Source organism: Kogia breviceps, chromosome 2, assembly GCF_026419965.1.
Source record: "Kogia breviceps isolate mKogBre1 chromosome 2, mKogBre1 haplotype 1, whole genome shotgun sequence".
Lineage (NCBI taxonomy): Eukaryota > Metazoa > Chordata > Mammalia > Artiodactyla > Physeteridae > Kogia > Kogia breviceps.
The window spans coordinates 158579577-158605880 of NC_081311.1; the positions used below are offsets into that span (position 1 = coordinate 158579577).

Below are 26304 nucleotides of genomic sequence, written 5' to 3' on the forward strand. Positions count from 1 at the left end.
CTTGTTTTTCAGTGCGGTTTCAGTAATACTGTTTGATTTTGGTAAATCAGCATTTATTATGATAGTAGGTCTTGATGAATAGATCAACTCAACTGTAGTCTGGTTCAATGATTATTTTTAAATGGATATAGCTAAAATCCACTTGAATGTTCACATAAGGGTTAATTTTGTCTTCTTTTTTCCCCCCTTTAGTAAAATAAAGCAGGGTCTATTACCTAGCTTGGAAGATTTGCTATTCTATACAATTGCAGAAGGACAAGAGAAAATACCTGTTCATAAATTTATTACAGTAAGTTTTTATATTTTTCTATCTTCACTTTTTAAAAATCAGTAATGCTGAATCAATAATATGGTAATATTGAAATGTAGTCTTAAAGGTCATCTGTCGTGTAGATTCTGACTGACACTGTTTCTCTTTCAAATTTTCATCATGCTCATTTCAAGGTAATCAATGAAAGAAAATGAAAGAAACAATGAGAAACTTGTCCAGAAAGTGGGTAATAGTGACACTAAAATGCCATATACATATTCAGGTCTTGTGTAGAAGTTTTTATATACAGGAATTAAAAACTTGTAGTTGGAATAAGCATATACCTTATTTGCACTATATATTTACAAACTCTTATTCTTTTAAAAACAGGCACTCAAATCTACAGGATTGCGAACATCTGATCCCAGGTTGAAAGAGTGTATGGATATGTTAAGATTAACTCTTCAAACAACATCAGATGGTGTCATGCTAGACAAAGATCTTTTTAAAAAGTAAAAATTTCTGCCAAACCTTTAATGGTCACTTGCTATGCTATATGGTGATTTTTCTTTTAAAACAAAATTGCATCTTTGAAGGCCAGTGCTTCCTGTGTAACTGAAAAAAAGGGGGGAGGGGACTTAAAAACATAAATTGTTTGGAACAACTTGGTGCACATTAAAGTTCTATAATACATTGGGGCTAAGAATATACTTTGAAACTGTTCTGAGGAAACGTAGCCATGGATGTTTCCAGTTTATAGTACCTGGAGATTGCATTCGGTTTGAATAGAGCACACTCTTTGTCCTGTCATGGTTTAAATTGATTTCTTAATTCATCTGCATATCTTGCAGCCTTTCTCAGTATGGTCTCTGTTCTTTCCTACAAGGTGTTTTAGATGACACCATAAAATGAGAAGGCTTCAGGCAGCCTATATTCATTAGTTTTATATGTCTCTGTTGTCTGCTTCTCTCCTCTCTTCAGACGTATTACTACATAGGCTTTTGGCTATTTTTGTGTTTTTCGTAATGTTTAAAAACTTAATGCTAACTTTGGACATTAATGCCTTGATTTGGTTGAAAGAGAATATTTATTTTGACTTTCTTATATTTGCATATCTTTATTATTTCTCTTCATTAATGTGTTCCTACTAGTCTGATTGCTTAATGATTTAATAGACAGCAAGTTTGTCGTGGATCCCAAGGAGGTAAATGGTATTTTACAACTAAAATTAAATGAAAACTAGTATAAAACTGTAAACACTACTGTAAGATATTGGCTTTTTCCAGACCATAGGCTTAGGTTGGAATAGATCCAAAGAATTCCAGCATCTACCTTGAAAGTTTATTTGTATGTATGCATTTTTATTTATTTTTTCTTTTATTGTCTTTTGGGGGCTAGATGATTTGTTCTAGATGTCTCCTGGGAATATCCTGGAATATTAAGTCATCTGAAGGTATAAGTATTTAACTGAGATCCTCCCAAGTATCTTGGCACACTATGAAAAACTGCTGGCAATTTTAGATCTCTGTCTTTTCACCACAAGGTTCTTGATTCTATTAACTCAGCTGACCTTATTAAGTGTAGATTTTTAGTTCCATGTTGGAATTGGTGTTAGGAATTTTGAATCTTCAGAACCTGTTTCTTTGTGAAGGGAAGGAAATCACATCTAGTTAGCTGTGTCTTTGCAGTAAAGATTATTTTTAGTGTTCATGAACTCTCTGTGCAAAGTATCTTGATTGTAGTACCTTCTGGGGAGTTATTTTGGTATATCTGAGAATGAAGTTGTCAGAGAGTTGGTAGGTAGGTCTGCTCATAATGGGTATAAGGAATTGCTTTGGAATTCCTAAGTGAAAGCAGTATTTTATACCTTTTTAGTACTGGTTAAATTTCTTTTGTGTTTCATAAACATATTGCTCTGTTTAAATATGAAACTGAAAGTAATTTAAATACACTGAGTATGGAGCCAGGAAACAATCATAAAATTTTCTACCCATAAGTATATTAAAAAATAACAGTTAGCATTATTTCAAACACTAATCCAATTTTTTAAAAAAATTGATGATTATAATATAGGCAGTTCCCAACTTGACAAATGCTTAGTGTGGTATATGTGGACAAGCAGTGGAAACGTTTACATCTATAGGCATATGATTTCTCTTTTCATACTTAGAATGAGGTGATTCAAAACCTCTGACTATTAACCTTTTCAGGTCACCTGGAATGGTGATTGTTTCAGAGAAGTTTTTTCTCTGTTTTCAAAATGAGAAGTTTTCTAGTTAGTGTTGCCAGAAATAATCACACTTCCATGCAGGTGGGTACAATGGAATTCATCTTCCCAAAGAAGTAATTTATAAAGGAAAGTGGAAAGGTTTGGTTGAAGTCAATGTGTTGATATTTTACCTAAAATACATTGTTGCTTAATATATTTAGCCTTTGAGGGTAATTTGAGAAACAACTAATATGTAGAATTTTTTCTGAATGGGAAGATGAGTTCTATGCATACTTTTTGGAGCATGGTCTATTTGAAAGTTGGAGACTGCCTGTACCTATCTAGATAATCAATTGTTTTTAATGCTAATAATCTCAATAGAAGTAGAAAATTTGTGTTGAAAAGGAATGCCTTATTTATTCATGCATTTTTAGCCATATAAATATTAGAAGTATTTTTATGTGTGATCATAATTTTTTCTTTTTTGTTTTCAAGGAAAAGAATGGTAGTCTTTGTATTTGCTTTTTCTTAAAAAATTCTTATCCACTGTTATTTTACTAATGATAAATTATATGTGAGAGATTTTGTAAAACATTGATGTGCATTACAGTTGCTAACCCTAAACATTTAAGTAAAGAAGGAAAGAAAAATTACTATTACCAGTTTACAGATGAGAAAACTGAACAAAGCATGAGAAAGATGTGACTTGTTGAAAAGCATAAGTACTTCCTCCTCAGGTCACTTTATATCCCTTCTGATTTTCCCCTTAGATTCATGACATCTATATTAAAATAACTCCCAAGAAAAACATTACAGTTTGTTCATCAGCATGCAGCTAGACACTCTTTTGAATGGTATTGCCTTGGTTGGCCATAGTAATTCACCAGTGAAGGCTGTTAGCACAGCTTTATTAGCACCTTCTGATAGAGAAAAAAAAAAAAAAAATCCCAGTTTCACTAACTGTACAGTATTGTTAATGATAAAGCCTCCTTTTAAAAATGCTGTTTAATTTTGAGTAGTTAAATAGTTAGTAGTAATGTTAATAATTTATGTTTGTTTGGCAGTCCTCATATTTTCTCATGTAATACTTCTTGAAAAAGGGGGCATGTAGATTTGATTTGATACAGATACAGTGATTTAAGGTCAGGAATTGTCCTAACTTCTTTCTGCTGAGAAATGTGTCTCAACTTACGTACAAGTTGAATTGCTGTTTGGAGCATATTAAATATTAAGTCAATGGCAAAAAGTATTTATTAGATTAACATTGAAACTATGTCAAAATTTATCAAAGTTTATTGAAGTAAATATTAGTTATCTCTTGGCTGTCAATTATTTCTACATCTGTAGATTAATAATGGAAATTAGGACTGTAACTTTTTCATGTTGTAACTGAAGCACATCTTTATCACTGAAAATAACCTATTTTATTTTAAATCAGTGTTTAATTTTATGTTGACCAAGTGAGTATATATTGTGGATTTTTATTAATAATTAAAGCGTGATAGCTGGCTTTTAATTCTAATTTGATGTTTTATTTAGAACAACTTGAATTAAGATACTGAGATATAAAAATTTATTATTTACCATGGATTGAAAAAGAAATACCAAGAGTGTCTACTTCTCTGACTCTCCATTTATAATTAGTGCGTGTTATTTACTTGCAAGTTAAACACAGATTTTTCTTATCTGTAAAGTGGGGAAATCATCTCAAAGTGTTCATGTTTTGAGGGTTAAACAGGATAAATAGTACTTGAAACTTAGTACTTTTTAGTCTGTTATGGGCTTAGTCTTAAGTTGGTATTATGGCTTGATGCTCAGGTCTGCAAATGTCTTCCTTTATCAATTATTCTATTACTAAGTTTCTGAGACTCTCTTAAGAAGATGAGTTTAGAGTATATGGCTGGCTGTTACCTATTTTTAAACTCTTTAAGGTTACATTAATAAATTGATTTTCTAGCTTAAATCCTTTTTAAAACAAAGTAGAATATTGATTCAAATCATTAGATTTCATGCTCTCCCATCCAGATGGTTTACCATATCTTTTAAATAATTTTTAACAGTGAAACAATTTTATTCTACCATGTATATACACATCTTACAGTGAATAGAATAATGTAATTTAACATTTTTGGTGATTCAAATAATATAAAATTATACTACTGTATATAATTTTTAAAGTTATACATTATTTTTATAAGCATTTTAATAAGTATTTCATATAAGAGACAAATCTGACTAAACAAAGTTGGTATTTCCTTTTTTTGGCTTAGAAATGCAAATTTTTCAAACTGTAATTTAGGAAAAATATATTAAAATACAAAATGTTTATTTTTTTGTGAAATACTAGTAATACGTAGAAATTAAAGGATATATGTCTGAGGTTATTTCATGGAAGAATAAACAGGATCTCAACTATATATTAAAGTCTGATTTTTGTTAACCAAATGTCATGCTGAATGCTTATCAACTCTGGTAGGCTGAAAAGCTTGTTTTTAGATGGTCTTGGTACTTAATCTGGTGGAATGCTCTGCTGTTTTAATCTTTGACACAATTTTTAGGCTAATTTATTTCTTTAACTGGTTCAACAGCTTACAAGCAGCTACATGAAAGGCTGCTTGAGGGAAAGAAAATAATGTAGAAAGAGTATAATTTATAGAATTTCGTTTGTTGTTTAAAATGTTGAATTTCTTTATTTGAATATTCTCCTGATATTGTTATTATTAGCAAGTACTAATATTTGAAAGGTACCCAATCTATTAATTTTTTCTCATATTCCACAGGTGTGTTCAAAGCAACATTGTTTTGTTGACACAAGCCTTTAGAAGAAAGTTTGTCATTCCTGACTTTATGTCTTTTACTTCACACATTGATGAGTTATACGAGAGTGCTAAAAAGCAGTCTGGAGGAAAGGTAGCGTTTTTGATGTGAATATTTTCCTAAGCCTATCACTTAATAAATTCAACTAAACTTGAGGTATAGAGAGTAAAATTGTGTAGTTTTGTGTTTTGCTAATTAAGAAATGTAAGTGAAGCCACTGGAGTAAGTGCTTTTAAAATATTTCAAATAGTTAATTGTTATTTTGGCTAAAAAGAAATCTAAGCTTAAGAGTTCTTTTTGATTTTCAAATGATTGAGATGGCTTTTAAATTTTTAATTAATTAAAAAGTAGCTTACTGGGAATTTCTGCAGGTATGATATCCTTGAACATTAAATAAAATGTTCCCAGTTTTTAAAATCCTCTACATAATATAAGCACTATTTTATTTATTCTCCATATTGAAAGTTTTTAGGTAATGAAACCCTATTAGCATGACCCTGATTAAAGAAATTCTCTGTTTCCCTTAAAAAAAAATCAAGTCCTAGTTCTTCTTTTAGACTGTACTTTTTTAGGAAGACAGAATACATTGGAAAACATAGTAGGTGATGGAGACAGAAGTCACTTAGATTTCACTTGTAATCCTCAAGTCTGTTGTGCCCTTAGTTTTTATGAATATTGTTATAAAAGATAGACTACAAAGCCACTGAGTACTATAAAATAACTGTTCATTGGTGAAAGCTAAATTGAGATCAATTTTTTGGTAGAAGAGAATACTATTTGCCTATATTATATGTTAATTTCTTTCCATTGTTTTGGATAGGTTGCAGATTATATTCCTCAGTTAGCCAAGTTCAGTCCTGATTTGTGGGGTGTGTCCGTTTGTACAGTAGATGGACAGAGGTAAGTTTGTATAAAACTGGCAGAGGTGAAACTAACACCAGGGTCTCTTAAATTTCAGTCCATTGTTCTCTCCATTTTGACAGGCTTTTATCCTTATCTGGGCTTGTGAAATGTACTAAACACTTGTCTGTTGAATTAAATATCGGGTGCTATGAACAGACACAAATGCATGAGAAGACATGGCTTATCCTTACGGAGCAAATTCCAGTAGGGAGTGGTATTCCTATGTTTTTGTATTTGGAGGAAATGGTTTATCATGTAGTGGAAATTTTTCTATTTGGAAGAAATTATTATCACCTAATTATTGCACATGTGTTTTTTCTTCTTAAACATACTTTGTGTGTAGAGATGATTCTTTTCAGTTTTCTTATCTAGAGATAAGAAACTTGACTTTGGGCTAGCACATAGGTATTTTTAAATCCAAAGGTAGTAAGACAGGCTTTTCAAGTTTCAGAATGACTGCGAAATTGAAGTTATGGTCTGAATTAGAAGTTATTCATAAATTTGACAGGAAAATTATTATATATATTTTATATATATATATACACATATTTATTTATATTCCATCATATACTTAGAAGTAAGGTGTCTCTCTGATGTCTCCATTAAACCCCCTGTTTGCCCAGGGGTAGTTATTATAGTGCCCAGTTTCACTGTTATTTGAATAAATTTCACTCGAATAAATGAGTGCCTGTAATGTGTTGGAACATTGTTTGGCCCACCTGGACTACTTCAGCAAATAAAACAAAGATCACTGCCCTTGTGAAGCTTACATTGTAATGGGGCCAGTCACAGTTTTTTCATTTTCAAACCTTTTCTCTATTTCATTTGCATCTTAGTTTGTGGTACATGGTGATGATGATTGCTGTTAGTGCCAGCTCTATCAGGTTTATAAAACTGGATGCTGTTTCTTTTAATGGGGCTGAAATTGTCAATAGATATGGTTCACAAGATGAGGCATTTATAGACAGGGTCTCAGAGAGTGGTATTGAATAAACTGAGCTCCATTTAAAAACTAACCACAGTTTAGCCATGATTAAAGCTATGAGTAAAAAAATTGTGACTAATTTCTAAAAGGGCTAGTTCATTTTATATGATTGAATACAGATTGGAGTAAAGGAGGGCCATACCCTCTTGCCCTCAGAGGCAATTTTTTACATTACTTACTGTCTAATTTTGAACCAGTTTATTACTGAGTACTTATAAGCTTTAGCCTTTTTATTGCAGTATCCCTCTTAAAATAAACATATTTATTCTTCAAGAAACTTGATGTTGAATTATGGGAAAACTGTTATAAATTAGAATTAACATGTAAATAACAGCTCCAGTTATTGTTACATTTTTTCAGTTGATCTTAATTATTTTTTAAATCTACTTTTAAATAGGCATTCTATTGGAGATACCAAAGTTCCATTTTGCCTTCAATCCTGTGTAAAACCTTTGAAATATGCCATTGCTGTTAATGATCTTGGAACAGAATATGTGCATCGATATGTTGGGAAAGAGCCAAGTGGATTAAGGTTCAACAAACTGTTCTTAAATGAAGATGGTAAGAATTATATAAAAGTTACTTGGAAGAAGAAATACCTCATTTTCCTGTGTAAATCTAACTAGTTTATTTTTCAAAGAAGAAAATTAAAAGCATTGATACTTTTTCATTTGTCATGGAATTTCTATGAAACCCATAGAGATAGTTAACCTACTTTAAAAAACAGGTTTTTTAGGCATCTCATACCACTGGAAAGTAGGCTAGAGAAAAGACAGGCAGGAAGTAAGATTTTCACTTTATAACCACCTATAGGGGAGTATCTTATAAAATCTCACAGGGTCTGGAATTTGCTTTAAGATAATTCAGTGGAGTGTAGCTGGGAGTGCTGCATGTGATTATTACTGTATGTTGGTAATCATTGAAGCTAAATGATGGGTACATGCATGCTTATATTCTTTTCTTTCTACTTTTGTATATTGTATATATTTGAAAACTTCCATAATAAAAAGCTTTAATGGTGGCCCTGGTTGAGGTGGTGTTTTGTTTTTTCTCCTTCATAACATTTAGTATTTGAAAGAAATATCTTGTGTTAAATAGTTGGATAAGTAAGAAGTCTTATTGCTTTACAGGAATCCAAAAGAAAAGGGGAGGACAAAGGTAGTTAGTACTTTTGATCTGATAGAGGTTTTAAATCTAAACACCAACCTATAGATTGGTTTCTGTTTTTTAATCTTTCAGACATATGCTAGGTTCCTCATTGTGTGACAAGTTAAAATAGAATTGAAGAAAACAAGGAATTCGTGATTACAGTAATGGTTGTGAGAAATATACTTTTGTATTTTTTCTTTTTGCTGGATGAAAAATAAAAAATATGCCCTATACTCAGTATTGTTTTATGAGTTTTTTAAATGAAGTTACAAGACTGATACTTTCTTATGCTTCTCCTTCTATTTGTTTTGAGGGCAGTTGAATTTTCTTACTTATTTTACCGTAATCTTTCTATCCTGATGCTACATTTGATTTTATGGAGATTACTGTAAACTAGCAACTTCAATAAGGACATCGTATGCAGAAGTACCTTATTTATTAAACTCACTGACATCTAGATTTAATATGGAAAGAATATTTTTGTTCTCACAAGATTAAACATTTTACAAGAAAAATTACTATTTTCCCAAAAATACAAACTTGAATAAACTAGGTGGTTCTGGTGAATTGATTGGTAAAAAATAAAATAGGCTTGGGGTAAATGACTTTAACATTGTAAGTAATACATTTTTTTGCCATGTACATTTTATTGACACTAAGTCTCTAAGAAAAAAAATCACAATAAGAACTCAGGAATTTAGCACTGTTTTGTAATAACTGAATATAAAGTTTAACAAGAGGTTTTGCCTTGATATTCTTTGATTTTTTTCCAAACCGGAGCCAATACCAGGAATCTGGGAAATAATGGGAAAATGAAGGCCTCACTATACCATACCACTCCTTCTTGAGTTCTGCATAGGTTCTGTGCTCTAGAGTCTTGGTTTTAGATTAGCCTCAGCAAGAAGAGTTTGTGGGTCTTTTTTATATTGAAAATTTCAAGGGTAATTTTTGGTGATACTACACTCTGTGTATGTGCATGTGTGTCTACCTAGCATTATAAAATTAAAAGAAACAAATGTATTAATATTATCCTAGCTTTATAAGATTGTGATGATAAATTAACATTAGTCTGAATATAATGAATAGATAAATTATAGTAGTTACTCTTTTAATATCAGCCTCAGTCATGAACCACATCTTTGTAAGGTTCATATACTTAGTTTGAAAAGCTTTTTCTGGTTTAATATGGAAGGATTTTTTGCTTGTTTTATTCCCTTAGAATAAATATTTGTTAAAATTAATCAGTTTTTTTCATTCTAGTTAAAAACATGCCCCAAAATTTCAGATGTCCATTTTGTCATTATACCAAGCTAATATATGTCATTACTTCAGATAGTAACCTTTATTAATTAGCTTGTATTATTTCTGTTGTCATAATTCTTTTTAAATTAAAAATTCTAAACTGAACCCTTCAGTTCTTCCCTTCTGACTACGGCAGAGCAGAGTGGAAAAGGAGATTTCCACTTTTAGACTGAGGTTTTATAATGCAGTAAAGCTGGTGTTTTAATATCTCTGGTGTATTTCCAAGTGTTCAGATGTCTGGCTTTTGAGCCAAAGTCAGAGTGAGCAGTGCTTACATCTGAAAATTGCTCTATCATGCCATGAAATGCTTTAGTGTTCTTGGAAGATCTTCTTAAATGTAGCTTATGTAGTATTTGCTGAATATTTATGATTTAGAAAATAGTAAATGCCCACATTTATGTGGTACCATTTGGAATACACACATTAGCTACCTCCTAGGGCCCTAGAGTCTAAACCTGATAATGTCCAAAAAAAAAAAAAATGAAAGGACAGATACATGAATATACACAAATATGAGTATAAACTAATTTAGCACAGCCTGATTTCCATATTTTGATTTCTGTGTCTGCATGTGGTTTTTCTTTTAGATAGATAATACTGGAAATTTTTTGTTTCTTGGCTTCCCTTTTGTTGCTTAGTATTTTTCTGTGACAACTATTACTGTCATTTTGTGTTATCTCAAAGAAAGCAGGCTTCCCTTAGCATAATTTGAAATAGGTGAAATCTTAACTGTACTATTTAGATAGTATACCTATACTGTTTTTTTTGGTTTTGTTTTTTGTTTTTCGGTACGCAGGCCTCTCACTGTTGTGGCCTCTCCCATTGCAGAGCACAGGCTCCGGACATGGGGCACGAACCTGTGTCCCCTGCATTGGCAGGCGAACTCTCAACCGCTGCGCCACCAGGGAATCCCCCTGTACTGTTTTCTTTTAACTTTTGGAACTTGTCATTATCATGGGTAACCCAAAATGTTCATTATTTAAAGCATAGCTAGCTACTAAATCATATTGTTGCTCTTATATTGAGGAAAATGGTATACTGTTAAGTTACCCAATTTTTTGTCATTATTGATTTTTTTAATTAAACATTTTAAAGTTTTATTGAAATATAATTTACCTACCACATAATTTAATCATTCAAAATGTACAATTTAGTGGCTTTTAATATATTCATAGAGATGTACAACCATGACCACAGTCAATTTGGGGACACTTTTATCACTCCGCAAAGATACTCTAGATATTAGGGGTATTAGCAGTCAATACCTGTTTCTCTTCTGCCGATGGAAACTAGTAATCTACTTACCGTCTCTATGGATTTGCCTGTTCTGGACATTTCATATAAACAGAATCATTATTTTTGGTCTGTATATAAATGGAATCATTATATTTGGTCTTTATGACTGGCCTGTTTTACTAAGCATAATGTTTTCAAGGTGCTTTCATGTTGTGGCTTATGTCAATACTTAATTTTTTTATTGCTGGATAATATTCCATTGTTTGGATAATAATACCATATTTTGTTTACCCATTCATCATTTGGCAGGATGTTTGGGTTGTGGGTTATTTTTCACATTTTGACTACTATCAGTAATACTGCTGAGAACATTTGTGTACAAGTTTTTGTGTACACGTTTTTATTTCTCTTCATTATATACCTGAGAGTGGAATTGCTGGGTCATATAGTAACTCTTCAACAGTTGGAGAATTTCCTTGTTTAGCTGTAGACTCATCTCACAGAAGGTAATTTGCTTAAAATTCAAGGAGACTAATAATGTAGCAATAAATTATGAATTCTGCTAGATGTGTCAAGTTAGATAAGAACTTGTTCCCAAAGAAGTAAATTACTACCACAAACAGATAGATTAGGAATTATGCTTTCAAATAAATGTTTTCAGTGCCCTATGAGTTTTGTGTTTGGCGTTTGTGCTGTGCTATGAATGACAGTATAATCAGCTGAGATTTGAAATTCTGTTTGTTGTAAGAATTAGGAGAAGAGGTAGGATTTTGGATGAAAAATTTTAAGTAATTTTGTAATTATACAAGAAATACATCCTTATTGTCAGGAAATATAGAAGGCATGCTGAATACAACTTAAATATCCTGTAATCCTTTTATCCTATGTGTATCACCTGTTTTCATTTTCTGCATATGTATATGTATATACATAAACACAAAAAATACTTTAAAAAAGGAAAATTGGGTCCACACTGGATACGCTTTTTCCAAGGTGATTTTTAATAATAATATTATTTGATTGCTTAGTGCTGTGCCAAAGCATTTCATGTTTTTTAATTCATTGAAGTATTATGACTTGCTGAGGTATTGGTGCTGTTATTACTCCCAGTTTACAGATGGGAAAATTGATCCTTACTTGCCCAGGATCAAATGGCAGAGTTAGGAAATTTGGTTGTGCTCTTACAGCACTATTCACTGTCTTTCTGTTCCTGAATCTTTGTTTGCCTGTATAATTATAGCAGCTTCTTAGACGTGTATTGCTGGTTTGATGTGTAACTGACTTTAATGCACTCCTCCACTCTCCACCCCCAACCACCAAAAAGAACTGTAACAATGGCTTACATAAAGAAAATAGATGTATGTTCATGGGAAGTACCTGTGCATCACAGAAAATTATATCAGGTACTTAAAATAATGCTATTGCTTTTATATTTTCAGATAAACCACACAATCCTATGGTAAATGCTGGAGCAATTGTTGTTACTTCATTAATAAAGGTAAAATGTTGACATTTCCTTTTAATCCAGTAAAAATTTTAAATACTAAGGCATAAAGAGGAATCTTATTTATGTAGAAATGTGAAAAATTTTCTTTTGGTGTTAAATTAATGGTATGGCATAAGGTTAGGATTTTTATTTATTTCAAAAAAATGATGTAATTTCAAGGACAAAATTAAAAACAGACGACATTATAAATTCCAACAGTTACTCTTGACCTGAAGATCTGGCAAAAATTCAAAAAGAAGTCTCTTCTGAACAGTAGTCACAGAAGTTTTTCTTCTTAAAGTTTTAATATTTTTTTCTTTCTCTTCTTTTTGGCTCTTCTAGAACGAACAGATGTAAACAGAAGTAACAGCGTGTAACTGTTTGATGTTTGTCATCAGCATATGTAGGGACAAATGTTCTGGTACTTTGTGTTAAAACAAAGTACATTTGCCTTTGACTGTGCTCGAGTCCTTTATACTTTCATGAGCTGTAATCACAATTTTCATTTGAACTCGTTTCATTTGTTTTACTTGAATCATGTAATAACTAAATAAGACTTATTCCAGTTAATAAGTTATATTATTTTCCTACGCTTTGGTTTACATGGTATGTTTTGTTTCTTTTGTTAAGTGTCTAGTTTGCCTTAATAACTGGAAACACTAATGTATTGAAATAAGTATTTGGAAATGGTTCTGTTCTGTGATACTGCTTAGATTTTTAATTTCTAATTATAAGTTTCATTGGTATTCAATTATATTTCATTTGTGTTTGGAACATTTATATACTTTCTTCAGTAAATCTGTACACATCTATTCCATGCTTGAAAAAAACATAGCTATGTGCCTTTGTAGATGCATTCCTGGTTACACAAGGAATGTTTGAATATAAATTATACCCTTGGTCCAGTTAATAAAAATTCATCTAATTTGTATGCTAGAAATTCTCTCTTAACTTTAATGAATTTTTTTCTTCATTCATGAGAAAAGCCTTTAAAATAGCAGAGTACTATCTTAAGAATATATATGTTATTTGAGAGCAAATGCTTCGTAAGCACTGGCCCACTTAATCCTTGTAACTCTAGTGATGTAGATATTATAGACAAGTATTATTTTTTAATGTAACTAATTTTAGGCTATGAAAATTTTCAGTTTGCCCACTATAATCTAGTTGTCACTGTTTTACATAAGAGAAAAGTTGTCAATTTGAGGTGAACGAAACTACGTGTTTATTATAGAAAATAATAATATGAATATGTACTAGGCACAGTCATGCCACAACTTACAGTATAATGTGGGGTATACACCAGTAAATGGGCCCTTACAATGAAATTCAGTAAATACTGTAATGAGAGAAAAGTCTCATTAATAATTGTTCAGATTTGAACAAGTAACTTAAGTTAGAGGTAAGGAAAGTTATGATAATAAAATGTGTGTATTAGTGCTTGATGAGAAAACCACTAGAATGGTTCTGAACCTTTTCTGGGTCTTCCAAGAAAAAACGTTCACATACCATGATTTTATATAAACTGTAGGGAATTCACAGACCCTTTGAAGCTGACCCATGGATCTCAGTTAAGAATTCTTACACTGGAAAAAGATTAACGTAGCACACCAATAGTATTTTCAAGAAAGGGCATATGTAAATGATTAATAGAAGTCTTGCTTAACAGCATGCAGTTAAACATCTTTTGTTTAATGATTCATGGGCTTAATATACTACACTGAAATGCTGCATGTGGGAAATGCATGTCTGGTCATATCACATCATGATATGATGTTTAGTCACAAGCCATAAACTATACAATGAGCAACATTAATGTGAGTACTTAGAAACAGTTAAAAAAACACACATACACAGCATAAGTGTGGTTGCATCCAACTGTGCATTTAACTAAGTCATCTTGTATTTACAAATTTGATCAGTTTTTAAATTTAGAAAAATTGTAAATTTACTGACAAAGTTGGAAATGAGGCTTTGGGATATGGTTCATATTTAAGGTCAGTTTCTTTGATCTTTTTTGTTTTATTTTAGAAGTTTCACAAGTTATGGGGGTTTTTTTGGTTTGGGTGTTTATTTATTTATTTATTTTTAATGAAGTTCATCTAAATCTTGAAGGGATAAACTTCACATACCTCTGTGTAAAACTGACTGTCCCAGAATGTAATACTTTTCTTGGACTTTTTAAAAAGAATTCAGAACTTTTATAAATACCTATCTGTGATCTCTGCAGATTATATGATCACATAATATTGATGAATTGGTAGTTGAAATTGAAGTAATAAAACCATGGCTGAAGGAGTTTTCAAGCTCAGCCTTCTTACTCTATAAATAGATAAGATGAGGAAACAGACTGGATAGATTCTTCTAACAGCAGTAGAATTGGGCTTGAGCTAAGTCTCCCAATTTTCTGTTTGCTATTCATTCGAATTCACTCTACCATTTTTAATGTAGATGTTTGCTATTTCTCTTGATGACATTTTTGTCTTTACCTAGCATAGTTATATTGTCCAAAAGGCAGAAATTTTATTTTCCTAATTTAACTTTTACAGAAGATACAAGTTATTAGATTAAAAGTCAATCTGATTTTCAGTGAGTGTATACAGTCATTCTTTGGACATTAGTCAGTGCTTGCTATCCATAAGGAACTAGGCTTCTTGTCAAGGAGCTTGCGCTTTGTGTATCCAAAGTGTGGCCATTTTACCATGGCTATTAGATGTGCATTCTGTTTTTTAGCTTTTAGCTGATGACCTTAAGGCTATTTTTTTCTTTCAAAATTCAGAACTTTATTATGGTGCTATTAAAACATTCCCCTCATGTTATTCCCCCCACACACACACAAATTACTAGAATCTTTAGTAAGACTCTTTATTTCATAATTTTGTAGTATTGATATTTTTCCCTTATAGGATTGGGGGTGGTCCTCAGGAAAATGGGGAAAGAGGCAGAGCAGATGTTCAAAAGGATTAGCAGATTGTGTAAAAATGGAGAATTTAGACAGAAGGAACCTGTTGCATAAATTCTTAACTACTAAACTCGTAGGAAAACTCCAATATTTAAAATTTTAAACACTGTATAGGTAAATGCCTTCATAAAAACAAATGTCATTTTTGTACTTAAAAGGCACATAATATAAAAAACCATGAAGGTACTATACTTCCTCTCTCTTTTTCTGTGGTAGCTGCTAAACTTAAAGGAATACTTTTTGATGCAGTTGATTTTATTTGATGAGGATAATGTGGTTGCTTAATTTAAAGGAAAGAGTAAAAATAAATTTGAAAGCACAGTTACTCTGGATGAAAAGCAGCATCCTTACATAATTTTTTAATCTCACCAAGTTTCAGTTTAAAAGTTAAGATCTTCTGATAATTTGAGGGCTAGAGTAGAAAAATGAGGACAACATATTATAATTGTCACACTTCTGCTTTTTAATTTTAAAGATAAAGAGTAAGTCACATTGTCTTCTATGTTTGTGTCTCTATTCTGGTGGTAGTTTCTGGTTTTTGTCGTTTGAAGAACTTGATTTTTTTTAAAATCAGAAGTATTTTTGAGTTTAAAATATTGGAGGTTTTTTCCTTTTTTTTTTTTTTTGGTACACGGGCCTCTCACTGTTGTGGCCTCTCCCGTTGCGGAGTACAGGCTCTGGACACGCAGGCTCAGCGGCCATGGCTTACGGGCCTAGCCACTCTGGTGGGATGCTCCGGACCGGGGCATGAACCCATGTCCCCTGCATCGGCAGGTGGACTCTCAACCACTGCGCCACCAGGGAAGCCCTCCTTTCTTTTTTTAAAAAAATAATTTAATCATGCTCCATTAAAAAATCAAGACAGATTTAGTTAATATGTGTGTAATGTTCAGTTTGGTCATGTTAGCAATCACCTGTTACACATGCTTATAAGCCACATTTTTAAGGCAGTTTGTGGCTCTGGGGAGCAATGGATGATGACTTGAACTTGGTAACATTCATAAGAAAGGATTATATTGGCTTTTATTTACTTCATGATTATATCAGTTGATGTGCTTGAGGGTTTTTTTCCTTAAATAAAAGGCAGGTAACTTGTTGTCAACAGAATTCCCTTTTTTGTTACTTTATTTTTAGGGCTAATCTATGAAAATACTGGATTTAGAACATTATTTTTCACCTGTAATATTTATATTAATTCTCACGTATTATTTAGCTTTAAAGTATTTTCTTTGGAGAGATTAAACCAAGTGTTTTGTAAAATCATTTTTAGTTACCTCTTTTTGCATCTTTCTTCTATGCCTTTTTCCTCTATGATTTCTAATTTTCAATTTGCTTCTATACCTCCATACTTTATGAATGGAATCAAGTGATTTACTTACACAATAACTGTGATTAATGCATTGACTTTAAATGAGTCATATTAATATTAAATTTATTGGCACATGTCCCTGTTAATAGTGATATTTTCACCTGTGTTGTGATGTATAATACATGATTCAGTTCATGAGTATATTGTATAAACAGGTTATAAAACTACTTCAGTATACTTATTAATTCTTTTAATAGCAAGTGTTAAAACTCAGTGCTTCTTTATCAAATTTTCATTCATAAAAGTTTTCCTCAAAGGAATGTAAATTCTTTAACTTGATAGATATGTTTATAGAAAAATAAATTTGTATAATTTTCTAATCTCAAGGTCTGATTACTAACCTTTTCAAACAAACCACATGGTTTGCTTTTTAAAAGTCATGTGGTAAATGGGTTAGAAATTTTGGTAACTGTATTTTGTCCAGTTTATCTTTTTTAAGTTTTCCTACCATACTTAATATAAATTACTGTAATTTTAAGATTAAAATAATATGATATCTAATAATACTTGTGCAGTGACTTAAAACGGAAATAAACATATCCCTGGGCATGGGGATATTTTTCCAAGAGATAAAGAGGCATTGATAGTTTTAAGACTATCAGTTTCTAAATCTGTTTCCATATGTGCCTTTCTTAAAATTAACCTGCCTTTGGTCTAGGTTTCCTCCCATTTTCCAAAAGGTATATACTTCTCGTGTCCTATATTTTACTGTGGTGCACTGCTTCAGGTTGTAAAAACGTCTTGGGCACCATCAAAAGAGAACATTTTGAAATATTGTGGTCATGGTATTGAGGATGTGAATCACTGTAATGACTGGGAACAAATCTTATATACCAGGTTGTTTCCAGATTTTTGGTTTCAACAAAATGGAAAGAGGATCTGATCAAGTTGTTAGTTAATGAGAGCATTAAGTGTAGTTTTTGAGGGTATATTTTACTGTGTGACCTTTGTATGTTATGAGATAAATGTGTAAAGGATTGAGTGCATTGCCATAACAAAGTCTTTCCTATTTCCATCTACTCATCTGTTGTCAGCAGGATTTCTCAACTTGTACATCTGTAAAAATTTAAAATAGTAAGAGAATTTAAACTTCTATTCTAGCAATAGAAAATATCCACTGATACATGAACTAATTAAAAATCAGTTACTATTTCAAAAAAGAAAATATTCTAAAAGAACAGTTTTGTAATTACTGTGCAAAATTATTAGCAAATAAACATTTTTCCTTTAATTTTGTATGAAAAATTTCAAACATACACAAAATAAACAGAAAAGTATAACCATCCCCCATCTACCCATTCCTGGCTTCAATTTTCATAACATCTGTTCCTTCACCCCTCTGTACCTCACTACTGGAGAAATGATGAATTTTTTTTTTTAACAGTTTGTGTTTTTGCTTTGGCAGGGCGGTGCAGGGGCTGGGGGCATTTACTCTAGGTTATTTGGTATGTGTATGTGTGTTTTTTTCTAACATCTGTGCACATAAACTTTATACTGTAAATTTTTCAAAATTAAAATGACATGACATCTTATAATGATTACTAAATCCCACATATCCCTGGGGTATGTGAAATCTTTCCAAGAGATTACAGGGGGGAATATATTTCATTGACTTCAATTAAATGCTCTTTCTAGGTAGATAATAAGAAGAAACATTAATCAAGTACTTTTACATTTAAATTGGGAAGTTTTGGGTAGAGACTTTCTTGAGTCAACGCAATCATTCAAATATTTTATTTTGCCTATTTACATAATCTGCCAGTACATTTCAAGTAGCTTACCCAAAATGTTATATAATGATAGACATTGATAAATACCAGTTGTTTCTTTAAAATAGCATAGAAGTAAAACTTAATTGTACTTTAATTTAGTATGCTGCAAAGTAGACCAAGAATGTGACCATAGTCAAGAGTTGAGACAGTTTTTGGTTTTTAAAAAATTGAACATGACAGCTAAAAAAAGAAAATTTGTATTAGTTTTATAGGGTACAGTCTAGGTCAGAGAATGAAAGTTCAAATACAACTTGTTTATTTTACATTGATTAATTGTATAACCAGTAATTATCCATGTGACATCCCAGTGCAAATGCTGACATCCTTTTCCAAAAGAGTTGTTTTTTGTGCTTTTTCAAAGGTTAAAAAGGTTTTTGTGGTTTAAATGTTGTTACATATTTTACAGCATTAGGATCTATGGAATATTTTGACAACTGCAACAGTTCAATGAAGTTGGTAATTTCTTCTTTTAATTATTTTTCATTGAACAGCTTTGGAGTTACATTTCTACATTTTGATTTCTGGTGTATTATAAAGAAAGAAAACTTAAAAATATGTCAAAGGACGCTTTAGAGAAAATACATAGATAGTGATTACTATATGGTTGTAGCTAAATTATTCTTAACTTGTTTAAACTTTGTTAATGCCTGATTTTGATGAAATAGTGTGGTGTTCTTTCCAGCTACTGATTGTATATGTGATTGTACATTCTTTCTCAAATAAGTTGATTTGTAGGGCCTCACATTATCAGCCACATCCTAATCCACTTGTAAAGTGGATAATGAACCTGGCTTTATTCAATTAAATAGTACTTGGTACAAGTCCCCTCCCCCCACCAAATAAAATTTTAAAGTGTATTGTTTTGGGTTTTTTGAGAGTAAAGTTAAAAATTTTCGTTTTTACAATTTTAGTTGTCAAATTACTTCATTTTAAACTTGTTTTAAAAATTAGAGATGTATTGTTTCTTTTGGGTGCATATCACCAATTAATACGTTTGATTTCAGATCTACAACTTACTGCTTTGTAAACTTCGCCGAGGTAAAATGAAACCATTTGGCTACTTGAACTGATCTACATTACATAGGTTTTTCCTATTGACATTTGCAGTAGCTAACATGTCAGAAATAGAAGTGATGAAACAATACATCTTCCATACTCTGAATTGGCATAACGCTAAATACAAATGTAGCTAATTTTTTTAGACTATGAAATATAATTTTTTTAGTTCAAGTATTGTTGTAACAAATGAGATATTAAAGGTAGAGCTTTCTCTACATTAGTAAAATGTATCCAGAATGTTTACATTTACTAGAATTGTAAAAGATAGCTTTGCAACATAACTCATTTTCTAACTCTAATACTGGTTTAAGTTTATTTTAGAAATATAAGTAGATTGTTCTTAATTGAAAACCATAATTTATATATACCTAATTCTTTGCTAAGGGTAAAACTTTATTTTAAGTTTTTTTTAAATGTGAAATTAAATAAATAACATACATTCTAGCAGATTAGATTATGTGGTGTTATGAAGGATAAGGGGGTTTGAGGAGCTTATATTTAAACTTCTGTAACTTTGGGTTGGGAAAAGTTATACTTAAAATAAAGCATTCCCTTTGTAATTCAGATCCATTCTCAACATATGGGTGTTAATGTAAGAACACATAAAAAAAGCTTATGTAAATATTAAATTACCGTAGAAGTATTTCCTAGATTTAAAAGTACTAATGTGCAGTATATTAATTATAATGATAGCAGTTTGGAATTTTGATATTGTATTCACTTAAAGCTTAACTGGGGTGGGGCCCTGTATTAACATATTCATGTCTCATTTCTTTGCAGCAAGGAGTGAATAATGCTGAAAAATTTGACTATGTAAGTACAATATAGAATTCAGTTTTCATGCTACATTCTTTATATTTGTTTTTGATTACTAAAAATACTTTCTAATTTTGGTTTATAGGTAATGCAATTTTTGAATAAGATGGCTGGTAATGAGTATGTTGGATTCAGTAATGCAACGTGAGTCTGATTTATGATTTAGGTTTTTATGATAGGTCAGATCTCTTGAAATTATTTTTAAAAATTAGATTATAGAATTTTATTTTAAATACTGTTTTGTGACTCCATGTATGTATACTTCAGTAAATAAATAATTAGAATTTGGTCATTAGAGAGAAATGTATGATTTCTAAATTACCCGAGGGAGGACACTTAAAATGCTTTAACTAGTTTTGATAAACTTCTTGTGGGAAATCATAGAATTAGAAGAGACCCTAAGTTTACCTTAAGTGACTGGCACTTTCTCAATGTTCTCTTTGCCTATAATACTGTCTTACCTCCCATAATCACTCTGTGCCTGGCTAACGTGATTTTTACCCCGACTTTTTATTTTGAAATTTGCAAATCTACAGAAAAGTTGAAAGACAAAATATGAAAATCTGGATATCTTTCACTTATATTTTCTGATTAATATTTTGTCTTATTTGCTTTTTCTCAACCTGTCTCTCTCTTTAGATGGACAGTTTAAAATAAGTGTGTATCTCTCTATACATATACTTGTACATATGTGTAAGTATACATATATGTGGGGTTTTTTTCAGAACTGTTTGAAATTAAGTTGTAGACCTCATGCTACTTCACCCGTAAATTACTCAGCATGTGTATGCTAAGAATAAGAATATTCTCCTTCATAATCACAATGCCAGCAACACATTTATTAAGAACATTAACATTAATTTAAAAATATCATGATATTAATCAATATATAAATGTCCTCAACTGTCCTGTAAATGCCTTTTATGGCCTTTATTTTTTTCAGGAACAAATCAGTATCATGCATAACTTTTGTTATGTCTTTTTTATCTTTTTAAAATAGAACAGTCCCCCTACCCTAGACCCTTTTTAAAATTTTACTAACTGGCTTTTTTCAAAGAGTACCAACCATTTTCTTATAGAACAGGAATTAACTTTTTCTGTGAAGTAAATATTTTGTACTTGGGGGCCATATGGTCTCTGTTGCAACTATTCAATTCCACTGTTTCAGTAGGAAAGCAAGCAATAAACACTATGAGGCTGTGTTCCAAAAAACTTTATTTATAAAAGCATGGGCCACATCTGGCCCATGGGCTGTAGTAGACATTCCTTATTTTGAATAGGTCTGATTGTTTCCTTGTGATTAGATAAAGCTTAAGCAGTTTTGGCTTGAAAACTAAACTAGGTGATGCTTTGTATTTCACATTGTCTGCCTTACCAGCTTTTATTCATCAGCTTAAGGATCTTTTCCAGGAAGTTTTTTATGAATCTCATCTCACCTTCCTTCTGTACTCTCATATTACCATATTTTATTGAACTTATTCTATGATTCTGTGTCTCTTTTTGCCTCGTCATCACCATTGTACTCTGACTTTCTTAAGACCTGGATTAGAGTATCTTCCAATTCATTTCTGTATTCCTGTTATCTAGTGGATAGTAAGTACTGAACACAATGTTTGATGAACAGAACTATGTGGTAGGCACTGTGATCATTGCTGAATTGTTAGTACTTTATCTATACTATATTGATTTTTTTTTAAGTATGAGAACTTCATTTCCAAGAACTTTTCCATATCCAACATTTTTTTTCCGACCATAGAAATATTAAAACGTGCAGTTAGAAGGAGCTGGTCTGCCCCTGATCAATAATAAGAAGAGTGTGACACACAGTTCCTCTTTTAGCAGCAGCCTTCTGAACTCTTTTTTTTTTTTTTTTAATTTATTTATTTTTGGCTGTGTTGGGTCTTTGTTGCTGCGCATGGGCTTTCTCTAGTTGCGGTGAGCGGGGGCTACTCTTTGTTCCAGTGTGCAGGGTTCTCACTATGGTGGCTTCTCTTGTTGTGGAGCACGGGCTCTAGGCATGTGGGCTTCAGTAGTTGTGGCTTGCGGGCCCTAGAGCACAGCCTCAGTAGTTGTGGTGCATGGGCTTAGTTGCTCTGGGATCTTCCTGGACCAGGGCTCAAACCCATGTCCCCTGTATTGGTAGGTGGATTCTTAACCACTGTGCCACCAGGGAAGTCCCCCTTCTGAACTCTTATAGGTGGAGCTCTTAAATGTACCACAGGTAAAATCTGTCTAAATCAAAACTCATTCTCTTCCTTACTAAACTGCTCGTTGCCCTCAGGATCCCAATGTCAGTTGATATCGCCATCCTTTCTGTAGACTACGTTTGAAATCTAGGCTTTGTACCATTACTCTGTTTCTCCTCTTTCCTATTAGGTCGGAAGACTTGTCCACTGCTCTCATGTTTGATCATACCTCTCCTTCCATTCCTATCATCACTACCTAATTTAAGGCTTCCTATAGCTCTCATTACAGTAGTCTTCTACTATCATTCATCCTTACTTTTTCCCTTTTTCCAAACTGATGTCAGAGTTATCCTTCTAAAATGTAGATCTGATAAGGGAACTTGTTTGAAAGCCTTCAAGCTTTCATTTTGTAGGTAATCAGTAGCCATTACATTTTTTAACATTTATCAGTCTTAATAATTTTGTCCTAGTCTCCTTTGTTGGTTTGGTATTTCTCCACTCTTCTCCATGAAACTATTTTCCGAGATACATCAGAATATTTGCCATTCTTTAATGAAGTCCTGTCTTTTATAACTTTGTTCATACTGTATAATATTTGCCATTTCTTAGGCTTCCCCCAGAAAGTTATTAATTCAGCAAATGCTGTAAGGTCCATTTCATGTCTCTCTCTCTCAGTGAAATTTCCATAGATTCTCTCAGTTGGAATTGACTATTTAGTGTACTTTTGGGGGGAGTCAGAAGAGTCTGTAATTAATAGTAAATTTTAACAGTTGAATATTTGATCATTTAAAAATTAGCTTCTTTATTCACAAAATTTGAGGACTAGAAAGGACCTAGTTCGTTTCAGTCATTTTACAGCTGAGAAAATTAAGGCAGAAAGAATTGTTACTTAAATGACTTGCCCAAGGCCACATAGCTAACCTGTTGACAGAACTGGGACTGGAATCCAGCAGCCTTGACTCTTAGGTCAGTGTTCTTTATACTGCACTTTGCTATACAAATTAACCTACAGAACAATCATGCTTTTACAGAAAGTAAATAAATGGAGCAAATGTTTTTTTTCTTTTAGGTTTCAGTCTGAAAGAGAAAGTGGAGATCGAAATTTTGCAATAGGATATTACTTAAAAGAAAAAAAGGTTTTTAAATTCTGTTTCTATTTCAAATTATTCTTTTATTTATTAAATAAAAAATTTTATTAAAATACATGAAGTATAATAAAACTCAACAATAGCTTTTAAGCAGCTACCTATGACTACGGTGCAAAGGTTTTGCAAAACACTCTTGAGTTAATACTATCAAAGTGTTAATATTCAAGCAATTTGTATTTGGTAGTATTCAAATATTTGACTAGTTATAGTAATGCAAATTTTGCTTAAGGATTAGCCCATTTCTCAAAAGCATAACGCTTGACTGTTGCTGGTTACACTTGATTTTTAAATTTTAAGTGGCTGGTCTAGTAACTTGGTTCATGAATTATGAATCAGTTTATCATTGCCAGTTAAACTAGTATCTAGAAATCTAGATAATTACGTGGTATAATTTTGATTTATTCTTCATTATTTCTTGTTTGCACCCTTTTATAGGTTGTGTGCTATTTTGTTCTCAATTAGAATGAAACGTGTATATTTTAAATTTAATCTCCATGTATCTTTTATTTGTGTGCATTTTTTTTTCCCCTGTGTGCCTATATTTTTAATTGCCTTTCTGTTTTTTCAGTGTTTTCCAGAAGGCACAGACATGGTTGGTATATTAGACTTCTATTTCCAGGTAATTTATCTTAACTGTATGAATTATGTACATAAGTGGGTGTGTCACATTTTGCAGAATATAGATGTCTCTGAAATCTTGGCTTTAGGCAGAGAGAAAATACATTTCCCATTGACTTTCAAAAAAATGTCCTTGTTAAAGGCAATATCGTGTCTGTATCTCCTAAAAAGTGATGTCTCAGAATGTAACAGGGAAATGGTTTTTTTCTATAAAAATATTATATACAAGAAGTATGAAAAATAATTTACAGCTCCAGCAATTGGCTTCTCTTTATTATAAACCGAGCTCTGTTTTCTTAGTTTAAAAATTTTGTTTGAAGGAGTTACTTGTTTCTTTATCAGAAGGTTCATATTCAACATTCTAAAGTGGCATTTTCTCTGTTTGTTTCGTTCATTTCTACAATGTCACATAATGGATTTTCTAATAAGTTAGAGTAGCTTTCCATATTCATGGGGGAGGGGGCCATTTACATAATCTTCTGTGGTATAGAACTCAAGATAGCCTTCCTGGACATCCCTTTCTTCTCCCCATATTTTCAGTTCAATTCATTCTTACAGATTTAATGCCATTGGTGCTTCTGATGAGTTTGTAATATGAAGCTACGTAGTAACAAATTAATTATTGTTAATTTCTGTTTTACCTTACATTGCCTGCCTTTACTTTTTAAGGTAACCTTTTAGTAAGTGTAAAGAATATATAAGGAAATTTGATAACGAGTAGATTTTGATGGAAGTCCAGGTCACAGTTTGTCACCTGCCTATTGTGAAGAACTATGAATTGGGAATCCAGATTATCAATAGAAAATCAGTCTAACCTGGCTACATTTTAGCCATGTGACTTAGTTTCAATTACTGAACCTTGGTTTCATTATCTGTAGCAGCATATGCTTGACCTAACTTCCTGCATTACATTGGACAAGTACATGAGATGTATATGAAATTCCTTTGAAACTATAAAATGTTATATGAAATAGTGTCATATTTACTTTTTATCCAGTGTCCCTTATTTTTTCCCTTAGCCTGTATGGATTTCTTCCATATGTTAATGTTTCTTTTCCTTTGGTACACGTATTTAACTTTGGCTGTCATAGCTTAGGTGCTACTAATCTACTGTGAAATTTCTATACTTCAGGGCAAAACTCAAGAGACAGTCATAGAAAACTTACTTGCTCTTTTGGAGAAGGGCTGCATCTAACTGAACATCTGTCAGGCTACCAGGAGAGTACTCTTAAATTGCGATTTGTCAAATTGGAAGTGTATCACCTTACGACAAAATTTCCATTAATACTAATTATAAAGTAGAAATTGGTCATTGGAGTTTAAATCTTCTTTTAGAAAGCCTTTCATAATTAAATCATCTGTACTATAAGTCTTTGCTATGTGGGTCCATATAATAAGTAGATTCTGTAGTTTTGAAGAAATAGGGAAGGGGTTTTAACATAAATAGGCAAAAGTGGAAGTCAGTCAAAAAGTGGCTTCTAATCAGTTTTCAAATTCACTGCAGTTAGTTTCCTTACTGCCATTTCCAAACGCCTTTGTGCCTCTTAAAGATCTTGGTATGAGAAAGGAAAATTATAAGTTGAGAACTGTCATGTCTTTTTCTTCCTACTTCCTACCTTCTCCTTCTCTTCCACTTTCCTCTCAGTTTTGGTTACTGTTAGTGAAAAGTAAAATAGAGCACTTATTTATTGTCTTAGTTTTATGGGTAAATTTGGGTTTGGTGTGGTAAACTATTTCCATTATTTTGATTATACTGAAATGCAAAAATTTCACCCTACAATGTACCTGGACTTCACTTTTTTCATTCATTATAGTATATCTAGCACCCATAGTCAGTATCAAATAACTATTTGCATGTTAATAAATGGTTTAAAATGTAACATTTTGGTTTTAGGCACACAGAGCATGTAAGCTAGAACTGTCTTAGATTTTTTTCCTTTAGTCCTTTGCATGTTGCCATATGGGGATGCTGAGCTTTGTTACAGGCAAGATGTCAGTAAATTTTTTCTTAAAGTATCAGTTTCTCATGTAGATGCT

The 26304-nt window shown here is 31.9% G+C and overlaps 1 protein-coding gene across 2 annotated transcripts in view; it reads left to right on the plus strand.

Moving 5' to 3' along the window:
• GLS (glutaminase) overlaps positions 1-26304 on the plus strand; it is an 80021-nt gene that overhangs the window by 14723 nt on the left and 38994 nt on the right. For both annotated transcript variants that reach the window (XM_059054656.2, XM_059054657.2), the window contains exons 2-11: positions 193-289; positions 641-762; positions 5240-5369; positions 6097-6176; positions 7562-7725; positions 12291-12349; positions 20280-20312; positions 20401-20459; positions 23571-23637; positions 24218-24268. In XM_059054656.2, coding sequence (XP_058910639.1) covers positions 193-289; positions 641-762; positions 5240-5369; positions 6097-6176; positions 7562-7725; positions 12291-12349; positions 20280-20312; positions 20401-20459; positions 23571-23637; positions 24218-24268 — 862 coding nt within the window. The remainder of the gene's footprint in view (positions 1-192; positions 290-640; positions 763-5239; positions 5370-6096; positions 6177-7561; positions 7726-12290; positions 12350-20279; positions 20313-20400; positions 20460-23570; positions 23638-24217; positions 24269-26304) is intronic.